Source organism: Xenopus laevis, chromosome 5S (genome assembly GCF_017654675.1).
Source record: "Xenopus laevis strain J_2021 chromosome 5S, Xenopus_laevis_v10.1, whole genome shotgun sequence".
Taxonomy (NCBI): Eukaryota; Metazoa; Chordata; class Amphibia; order Anura; family Pipidae; genus Xenopus; species Xenopus laevis.
This window is the reverse complement of record NC_054380.1, coordinates 24,956,634-24,967,954: the sequence shown is the minus strand read 5'-3', so window position 1 is coordinate 24,967,954 and position 11,321 is coordinate 24,956,634. Positions and strand designations below refer to the sequence as shown.

The 11,321-nt window shown below is 47.2% G+C and overlaps 1 protein-coding gene across 2 annotated transcripts; it reads left to right on the top strand.

The window, feature by feature from the left end:
- The first annotated feature begins 586 nt into the window (after positions 1–586).
- On the top strand, positions 587–11,073 carry gpr75.S (G protein-coupled receptor 75 S homeolog). 2 transcript variants are annotated; one of them, NM_001091451.1, is given in 2 exon segments: positions 587–628; positions 8,365–11,073. In NM_001091451.1, a coding segment is annotated over 1 exon segment (1,596 nt). In that variant the 5' UTR covers positions 587–628; positions 8,365–8,501; the 3' UTR covers positions 10,098–11,073.
- Positions 11,074–11,321: the final 248 nt, after the last annotated feature.

Below are 11,321 nucleotides of genomic sequence, written 5' to 3'. Positions count from 1 at the left end.
AAAAGAGGGAAGAGATTGTACAGGACAGATACAGAAGGAAGGAAAAGAGAGCGAGGAGATGTTGGTGCAGGACAGATACAGAAGGAAGGAAGAGATGGAGGAGATGTTGGTGGCCAGACAAGACACAAAATAAAGTGCCATTCTCCACATAATATATATATATATATATATATATATATATATATATATATATATATATATATATATATATATATATATATATATATATATATATATATATATATATATACAGAAATATATATATAAAATAAAGAGATATATATCCTTGGAAGTATGTTTTATTCACATCTGTGTTTGGCTCCCTTGTTTCCTTTGACATTACTGCGTCACCAGCACTAAGATCATGTCAATTCCGCGCCTTCCCATCAAGCACTGCGCCAGCTGTCAGACACGCGCGGGCCTTGTCAACATCTGACGCTTCTGCTCCGGCCGCTAATTCAACTCTGGGCCCCGCCCACCCACCGACGACTCTTGTGACGTCAGTGGCCGGCCATATTAGAACTGGTACCCACACCGGCCGCCTGCAGCCTCCTCCTGCTTCACTACGGCCCCCCCCCCAACTGATGCAGAACGGAAGCCGCGAGGGGCGGGATGAGAGAGCGCGCAGGTAAATAGTGTTCTCGATTTATGGCTTTGCCTTGGTGACGGCGAATCCCCTGAATGAGGCTATCGGTAGGCCGGGGGTGCGCAGGTTAGTGGGATGTTATTGAGAGAGTGACGGGCGGATCCCGGTGCCTGAAGCGCTCACAAGCTGCTACAAGAAGCTGCCGGGCCAATTCTCCGCCTACTGTGAGGATCCAGCGCCGATCTCACGCCTTCTACCCGGCTTGGGCCCCAACATCACATACACAAGGGCCCCACGGGCGTATGTGGATCGGATTACCGGATAATGATAATAATACAAGCTAATAATGATACAAGCTAATAATGATAATACAAGCTAATAATAGCGCCAGTGTCAGTAAATGGCCCATTCGGCTGCTGCCTGAACTTTAACTCCCTGCATGGTGAGCAATCTGTATATTGTGCCAAATGGCATAGATCAAAAACCACAAAAGAAATGTTTTTTAGGTTTTGTTGACGTATGTATGTGTCCTTGTAACTGGGGGTATCCCAGTAACTATGGCCCTTAGGACTGGCCATTTATACTTCCGCATATAATTGTCATTTTCCATAGACACTCGCTCTCCATTGGGTCTGTTTGGGCCTCTGTTAATGGAAACACCTGGGTTTATTTGGAAATCGGGAGTTGTATTTTGGATGCTGGGAGTTGTAGTCCAACAGCAGCTGGAGGAATACACATTTGTATTTTTCCCTTTCAGGTTGGGCTCCCGTGTCAATACATTGTTAGTCCCTCCTTCCCTCACTTCATCCCGGGCCCCTTGCTGTGGCCCGGCAGCCTCAAGCCATGAAGCTGTTGATTATATGGGACTTACCTACAGCAAATTGACCTAGAGCCCAACCATGTCTGGATTGAGAATTAAAATAGGCCCTGGCATTTCAGGTACACAGAGGCCCAATCAGCCCACTAAATACTGACTTTCTATGGCACCTTATAGCAGCCCCTCTGGCATTTGCCAGAACTCACAGATTGCCAGTCCGGGCCTGAGCCCAACCTTAGTAGTGCCCAACCTTAGTAGTGCCCAACCCACACCCACCACTCCATTATATAGTGAATAAAGTACCCCCTATTGTAAAGTATAAGGATATTATAAGTCACAAGGAGTTCCATGATCATATAAAAGCACAAGGCCGAAGGCCGAGTGCTTTTATACAGGTCAGCGAACTCCAAGGTTACTTCTAATATCCTCATATTTTGCAACAAGGGCTACTTTATTTATTATAATACACGTTTCTGTGAGTCATGTGACAAAAATGACATCACTACTCACCGTTATAACTGATGACATCAGTACTCATCGTTTATAAGGATATAATTTACAAGATATTCATGGCTTTTGTGTAATATACCTCTTTACTAGACGCGCTACCCAACCCACTAGGGTTTACTCACCACCTGACCCAGTGAACCACGCAGCCGCAGATGACCTCACTCTGGAGGCAGACAACTAACCCCCCTGCGATATTAAGTCCCCACTGGACCACTGTTGGCCCCCTCCCTGCCTCCCCCTGCACAGTCTTACCCCAGAGTTCTGTCCCCTCTTGAAATAATGAGCGCACATGCAGAGTGAGCGAAGAGAAGGAGATGGTGCCCGTGAGCTCCACTGCACTCACTCTGCATGTGCGGTCACTATTTCAAGAGGACACAGAATTCTGGGGTAAGACTGCAGAGGGGAGGCAAGTAGGGGGGCAGTGGGGACTTAACATCGCGGGGGGTTTAGTTCTTCTTTAAGGGACCAAATAAGCTAGATCGGCATTGGTGGGAGGGATAGACCCGCAGCTAAAGCAGATCCCCAGGCAGAGTCCCCATGCTCCATCCGCCTGGTTGGTGAATCAGGAACTTTGTAGCCAAAACCCAAGTGCGTTGCAGGTATTAGGAGGGCCCTGGATACACTGCAGGTCTCTACCTTGGAGCTCCATTTTCTCTAGTCGGCCCTACTGTCAGTGCAGACGTTAGGGTATTTGTCTTCATCACCTCTGGAGGCAGGACAGAAGAATTGATGTCTCTTGGCCCCTCCTACTGGTTATATGAGCTGGCTCCACCTCTCATCCTCAGTTCTTTTGTCCTGCCTCGGAGGTGTAGGACAGGCAATATTTCTCTCTTATTTTTTATTTTTTTCTTCCTTTTGTTTACAGCTTCATTTTTATTACCCTGTACTGTCAGGCACGCAGAGCTGCCGTTTTCAGGGTACAACAGGAACCAGGAGGACGTGGATTGCAGGCTGACACTCAAACTGAACACGCAGAGCTGTTCATGAGCAGCCTAGCAGACATGCAAAATCGTGCATGCGGGACCCAATGACACGCAGAGCTGTCTAAATGGGTTGCCTCACATATGCTCCAGGCATTTACACTTCCAAACTAAGACTACCGTTTTGGGCACTATAGACGCGTATTTTCACTGTATGGAGGGTTCGCAGTGTTCCCCTCTATGCGCCAATAACACTACAGGGCGCGGCTCACTCTCCAGAGGCGCGGGTTGCTAGGCAACGCCAGAACGCCATAGCCTCTATACGCGAGTCTTTCGCGCCATTCCCGGCGCGTGTTAGACGTACTGACGTCAATGTCGGGCGCCATTTTAGTTCACCGCAACTTCATGTACAGCGCCTCCGGAGGCAGCCAACGCTTCCTCCTGCTCATTACACGGCCGTTCTGACTTGGCGACAGACTCCAGCACACTCAGATTACCACAGACGGCTGCAGGCACTGCTGCACTCACGCACACCAGCCTGCTAGAAACGTGAGTCCATTCCATTTACACAATATGGAAAAAGCTGATTCTCTGAGGGAACTCAGGGACGAGTTACTATCCACTAAAAAGGCAAAGAAGCCTGACAAACAGCCTAAATGCAAAACTTGCAAACATTCCTTACGGAAGTCTGAAAAAATATACTGCTCAGACTGTAAGAAACCTAGGGCGGAGGAGACACAAGAACCACCTGTGCTTTCCCCACAACCTGCTCAAGCCCTAGCTTTAGAGGGATCCAATTCTGCCCCAAATACCCCTCCACCAGCCATTCCTGGTACTTCACAACCTAGAGTGGAGACTTCTCCAGCCATGCCTTGGGAACAACTTAATCCATCCCCTGTACATCCACCTGCACCACCACAACTGGGAGAGTTTTTGCAGTGGATCATGCACACTGTTCAGAATCCACAGGTTCAGACAGGAAAACATTCTAAAAAACGTAAAAATCGAGTTCCTGAATCCTCAGCCTCAGAATCTGAGGAGGGGTTAGCATCAGACTCAGAGGAAGATAAACCCCCCTTTTTGGAATCCGAATTATCTGATCATGCACATTCATCCAACTCTGACTCTGATGCTGATACTCCATCTGCAGCAAATCCAGATATGTCCAAGAAATTACTTAGGGAGATGCTACAAACTTTAGAAATCAGAGATGAGACTGTCACTCTGTCTAAGGCTGATAAACTACTGGGAGTCCATAAAAAGCCCAAGCAAACCTTTCCTGTTTTCGGTGCTATTACACAGGCAATTGAGACCGAATGGGCTCAACCAGACAGACGCATTGCTCTCACCCAGAGATTTTTCAAAACGTATCCTGTACCCGAGGATTATCAAAAGAAATGGGATAAAGCCCCATAGGGTAGATTCGGCGGTTGCTCGCCTATCCAGGCAGACCGCACTACCTGCGGAAGAAGCCGCATTCAGAGATGCCCTAGACCGCCGCATGGAATCTACTCTAAAAAGAGCATATGTTCAGGCGGCAGCAATTTTACGCCCGGCCGCAGCATCGGCGGGACTATCTCGCACGGCCAAGCATTGGGCACAGGAACTTACCCTTCACCCACCGTCATCTCACCAACAACTTCAAGCTGAGGTAGACAGGCTGAGTTCTACTCTAGCATTTTTAGCGGATGCTGCTATGGAGGTAGTAAAGTTGGCGGCCAAATCAACTGCAAACATTGTTGTGGCACGTCGTGCACTCTGGCTACGACATTGGTCGGGGGACACCGCTTCCAAACTAAGACTACTGTCACTTAAATTCGCAGGAGATTCGTTATTCGGCCCAGACTTGAAGCAAATTATTGCAGAGGTCACAGGGGGTAAGAGCACCTTTCTACCCACTGGAAAAAGACAGAAATTTGAGATGTCAAACCGAAACCAACCCAGACGAAACTGGACCTCCCAAAGTAGGCCCTTTCGGTCCACCTACAGGCCAACACCATCAGATCAGGGTAACAAACGGCCCAGACCCAGCTGGCACCAAACAAAGCCGCACAAATAAGAAACCAAACACACCTAAACCCAACTCCGCCTGACTCCCAGCAGGGACTCAGTCCGCAACAAATAGGGGGCAGACTTCAGAGATACCTAGGAGAATGGCAAACACATGTATCAGATTCTTGGGTACTCAGCATAATTGGTCAGGGTTACAGAATTCCTTTCACTCCTCATCTACCACAAAGAAGGTTTCTCCCGTCTTCCACCGCTCCACACAAACAACACTTGCTTCAACAAGCAATTACAACACTGTTGAACACTGGGGTCATAGAGCCCGTACCAGAAATCCAAAGGTACAGGGGGTTTTACTCAAACCTTTTTCTAGTACGGAAGAAGGAAGGAACCTTCAGACCAGTTCTAAATCTCAAGCCACTGAACCCTCTAGTTGCAAATCAAAAATTCAAGATGGAATCAGTCCGAACAGTGATTGCAGCCATGGAACCAAATGTGTTCATGACCTCGATAGACTTACAGGACGCATACTTACACATTCCTATTTATCCGGAATCCCGCAGATTCCTACGGTTTGCCGTCAAAGACTCACACTATCAGTTTACGGCATTGCCCTTTGGGCTTTGTACTGCTCCACGGGTATTCACCAAGGTGCTATCACCAATAGTGGCTTACATCAGATCGTTGGGGATCCGCATAATCCCTTACCTGGACGACCTTCTCATTCTGTCCCCTTGTGCTTCACAGGCAGCCAACGACACAGCAACATGCTTACGAGTCCTTACTCAGCACGGCTGGCTGATAAACTACCGCAAAAGCAATCTCACTCCAAGCCAGAACATTCTTTTTCTAGGCCTCCAATTCAATTCAATTTGCCAGAAGGTGTTTCTTCCATCAGACAAGGTGGGAAACTTTGATCTCCACCACTCAAGCTTTCCTGACCGCGACAACGGTTTCGGCAGAGGACTGTCTTCGTCTTTTGGGGTTCATGGTCTCCAGCCTGGAGGCCATTCCATTTGCCAGGTTTCACATCAGACCACTTCAACGCAACTTCCTAGCTTATTGGAACAAGAACCACAGGGATCTACAGCAGCAAATTCCAATCAGTTCGCTCACCAGAACCAGTCTAGTATGGTGGACAGTACCAGACCATCTACGACAAGGTCGAAGCTGGGCAAATCCCTCGTGGGAGATAGTAACTACAGATGCCAGCCTACGGGGCTGGGGGGCAGTCTACAAACATCACACGCTTCAGGGCCTGTGGACGCCAGAAGAAGCGTCCCTACCAATCAATATCTTGGAGCTTCGGGCAGTTGTACTAGCTCTACAGAGATGGACACCCCTACTACAGTCCTTACCGATCAGAATTCAATCGGACAATGCCACAGCAGTGGCCTATATCAACAAGCAGGGCGGAACCCACAGCGCAAGAGCTATGCAGGAAGTATCACACATCCTGAGTTGGGCAGAACAGTACGTTCCCAACATATCTGCAGTATTCATCCCGGGGGTCCAAAACTGGGAAGCAGACTACCTCAGCAGAACGACAATAGATCAAGGAGAGTGGTCACTGAACAACGAAGTGTTTGCCCGCTTAACTTACAAATGGGGCATGCCGGATATCGACATGTTGGCTTCCAGGCACAACCACAAAGTCCCCCTTTACTGCGCCAGAACAAGAGATCCGGGGGCAGCCTTTGTGGACGCACTCGTCATTCCGTGGAATTTCAGACTAATATACGCATTTCCACCATTGGCCATCTTACCAAGGGTAATCAGAAAGATCAAACTGAGCGAGGCCACGGTGATTCTCATAGCACCAGACTGGCCCAACAGAGTGTGGTACACAGATCTGATTCGACTGTCCATTGCCAAACCTTGGAGACTGCCACTCCAACCAGCTTTGCTCTCTCAGGGCCCTCTCAAGCATCCACATCTACCCCTTCTACGTTTAACGGCGTGGCTCTTGAATCCGCATGGTGGACCCAACAGGGGTTCTCACAGACGGCAGTAGACATTTTATTGAAAGCACGCAAACCATCTACAGCCAGAATATACCATAAGGTGTGGAGAACTTTCATTGCCTGGTGTGACCGGCATCAGACCCCTTGGCAACAGGTGTCCACCATTCACATCATCGAATTCCTAACGGATGGTTTTCAGAAAGGCCTAAGCTTACGCACTTTAAAGACTCAGGTGTCGGCCTTGTCAGTCCTCACACATAATCGTTGGGCGGACGATACCACCGTTCAACAATTCTTTAAAGGAGTGATTCGATTCAGACCACCTCTCAGGGAACCGCTACCACCATGGGATCTCCCCTTAGTCTTGGATGCCCTGCAAAAATCACCGTTTGAACCACTCAGTACGTGTGATCTCAAATGGCTGTCGCTCAAGGTAACCTTTCTTATTGCAGTGACGTCAGCTAGACGAGTCTCTGAGATTGCTGCATTCTCATGTAAGGAACCGTGGTTGGTTATACATCAGGATAAGGTGGTTCTGCGCACTACTCCCACGTTTCTGTCCAAGGTCGTTTCTGACTTCCATTTGAACCAGGACGTCGTTCTGCCGTCCTTCTGCCCTAATCCACAAAATGATAAAGAGGCAAAATTGCATACATTGGATGTCGTCAGAGCTGTTAAGATTTATTTGAAACGGTCAGCACCGTACCGTTCTTCCGACTCTTTGCTGGTCTCTTACTCGAAGGCTTATAAAGGAAAAGCTATTTCTAAAAGAACTGTGGCACGCTGGCTTGTGGAAACTATCCATTCTGCTTATGATAGACAACAGAGACCTAGACCATTTGCTGTGAAGGCACATTCCACCAGAGCTCAAAGCACATCCTGGGCTCTTTTCAATTTGGCATCACCTGCACAAATCTGCACTGCCGCCACATGGGTTTCACCCAACACTTTCATTAAGTTTTACAAGTTAAATGTTTTTGCTTCACAATCTGCCATTTTTGGCCGAAAAGTTCTTCAAGCTGCAGTAGCTCAATAGCTAGTTCAATCTGCAAAATTCAGTATTGATTACCCACCCAGTTCACGGGACAGCTTTGTTACGTCCCCTAACGTCTGCACTGACAGTAGGGCCGACTAGAGAAAAAGGAATTTTGTACTCACCGAAAATCCTTTTCTAGTAGGCCCGTACTGTCAGTGCAGTAAGTCCCACCCAGGCTGATTTTAGTATGGGCCACGGGACCTCTTTCTCGCTATCCTTTCTGCCTTTTGTCTCTTGCCCTTCCTTCTACTCTTTCTGTCTCCACCAACTGAGCTTTACAACCGAACTGAGGATGAGAGGTGGAGCCAGCTCATATAACCAGTAGGAGGGGCCAAGAGACATCAATTCTTCTGTCCTGCCTCCAGAGGTGATGAAGACAAATACCCTAACGTCTGCACTGACAGTACGGGCCTACTAGAAAAGGATTTTTCGGTGAGTACAAAATTCCTTTATATCTGTGTGACTTTATAGAACAAGTTTTATCCAGTTTTATACTATGGCTTTCCTTTCTATTTGCCTTTCAGGCTTCCTGGACCCCGGATCCATCGGTTCTGATGTAAACCCCCCAGTTATGGATTTGCCTGGGGGGGCTTTGTCCTGGGCTGATCCAACAACGATCTAGGGAACCTGCCCCAGTATTAAGATGAATCTAACAGACAGAATGCCGGAGTTTGGTGAGCCGGGTCATTACGATTATGTGAACAGCACATCCATGTCACACATCGGCAACACTACATTTCGAGACATCCAGGAGATTATACACACCGCCACCCTGGTCACCTGCACTTTTCTACTGGTCATCATCTTCTGCCTGGGATCCTATGGAAACCTTGTAGTCTTCTTGTCCTTCTTCGACCCTGCCTTTAGGAAATTCCGGACCAACTTTGACTTCATGATCCTGAATTTGTCCTTCTGTGACCTTTTCATCTGCTGCATTTCAGCCCCCATGTTTGCCTTCGTCTTGTTTTTAGATTCCGGCAAAAATGTCCCAGATGCGTTTTGCTTCACTTTCCATCTCACCAGTTCGGGATTTATTATCATGTCTCTGAAAACGGTGGCCGTGATTGCGCTTCACCGCCTGCGAATGGTTCTCGGCCAGCAGCCCAATAGGACGGCCTCCTTCCCTTGCACTTTAATGCTGACTGTTCTGTTGTGGACGACGAGTTTTACTTTGGCCACTCTGGCCACGCTAAGGACACGGAAGTCTCGCATTTGCCTTCCTATGTACAGCCTGATTAACGGCGAGGGGAAAATTATCTTGTACTTGTACGTCATCGATTTTACCTTCTGTGTTGCCATTGTGTCTGTTTCCTACATCATGATCGCGCAAACGCTGAGAAAAAATGCCCAAGTCCGAAAATGCCCAGTAATCACTGTAGACACATCAAGGCCGCAGCCATTTATTGGGCCGGCAGTAGACGGTGTACATTGTGCTGTGCCCGCTCTGTACAGGAATCAGAACTACAATAAACTACAGCATGTCCAGACCCATGCCTACACCAAAAAGCTCAGCCAGGTGCCGGTGCCAGCCAGTCGCTTGCAGCTCGTCTCTGCCGTCAACCTGTCCACTGCGAAGGACTCCAAGGCGGTGGTGACTTGTGTTGTCATTGTCCTTTCTGTTTTAATCTGTTGCCTCCCGTTAGGCATCTCATTGGTCCAAGACGTCCTGACCAGTAACAGCAGTTTTATCCTGTACCAGTTTGAACTTTGTGGCTTCACGCTCATATTCCTGAAGTCGGGCTTGAACCCTTTTATTTATTCCCGTAACAGCGCCGGACTGAGGAGAAGGGTCCTCTGGTGTCTGCAGTACGTTGCCCTTGGCTTTTTATGTTGCAAAAAAAAGACCCGCTTACGTGCCATGGGCAAAGGGAGTCTGGAGGCCAACAGGAACAAGTCATCTCACCATGAGACCAACTCCGCCTACATGCTGTCTCCAAAACCACAAAAGAAGTTTGTGGACCAAGCGTGTGGCCCAAGCCATTCTAAAGACAGTGTTCTAAGCCCTAAGGGGTCTGCAGGGCATCAACACTACGCCCAAAGCAGCTCCACTCCAATCAATACTCGCATTGAACCCTATTACAGTATTTACAACAGCAGCCCCTCCCAAGAACTCAGCACCCCCAACAGCCTGCAGCCGGTCAACTCCACCTTTGGATTTGCCAAGTCCTATATCGCCATGCACTATCATACAGCCAATGACTTGATGCAAGACTGTGAGAGCACCTCAGCCAAGCAGATCCCCATGCCATCTGTATAATGGCGGCGCATCTTGTCAGCATTTTATTTTGTTGCCATATAAATCTCTAGGTTTAACAAATGACAGTCTGGCGATTGTTAGGACTCATGTGTACACAAAGTATTTTCATAGAACTTTATAAAATAATGTAACGTTACTGGAGAGATTACTTTTATAAGATTGCATTCGGAGGGTATGACTTTTCTTTTGTACTTACAAGGGCACTTACATGTTAAATCACTCAGTATCACTCCATGAGAACTCGTGTAGGTGCAACTCTGCTTCCCGGCAGTAACACTTATTAAACAATTAGCTGCCGGGACATCGTAGAGTTGGTACGGCCAGTTTATAGTGGGGATGTACGGTTTCCATATGTGTTTACATGAAACAAGGCCTCTCGCACTTGTCTGTTTGCTCTTGCCCATCTCTATGCCAAGAAAGGAGCATCAGCAGAAAGATTTTCACTTTAGACTGTCAGAACAGAGGCGCCAGTTGGCAGGGAGTGAGGTCAAATCTGGGTTGGTATGGCTGCCGTTAAACCTTTTGTATTATTATTCCCATAATCCATCAGCAATACAGAAGCTCCTCCATAATTCTGAATGTTGCGTTGTGCCAAACATATGTCTCATGTACTGGGTGCCAGGGCTGTAGCACAAATCACAGCTGCCAATCATATGCTCGGCTTTGTTGTCTACAGTAGCTGACAGGTGGTACTTTTGCCCCTCCCCCTCTTTTTAAAAATAAATTAAGTTTGGCTTCAATATAAGGGCAAATTGCATAAGGTAAAAAGAAACATTCATGGGGGGGGGGGGTTAAGGTCCTGTATAATGCAGGTATATTTTTGTACTGGGTGCAGAATATATAAAATGGAGAGACATTGAGCATTGTTTTTTTTTTTATGGAAAAAAATGTCTAGTTTTTATTTATTTGTTATCCCCCATAACATCGTTCCACTTCTGTTTCTTTATTTATTGAAATTAAACATTGGAAAATGTAACTATTAATTTATTTAGCTTAAAGGGATTCCGTCATGATTTTTGTGGTGCAGTTTTGATTTTTAAATGACACTGTTTACACTGGAAATAATTCACTCTACCATGTAACATTTCATTCCTAACCCAACAAGTGTATTTATTTTTTTTTAGTTGTAATATTGGTGTGTAGGTGCATCTCAGGTCATTTTGCCTGGTCATGTGCTTTCAGAAAGAGCCAGTGCTGCACTATGGAACTGCTTTCTGACAGGCT

Coding starts and splice junctions, on each gene's coding strand:
- gpr75.S (XM_018264344.2), top strand. CDS start 8,484: ATGAATCTAACAGACAGAATGCCGGAGTTTGGTGAGCCGGGTCATTAC.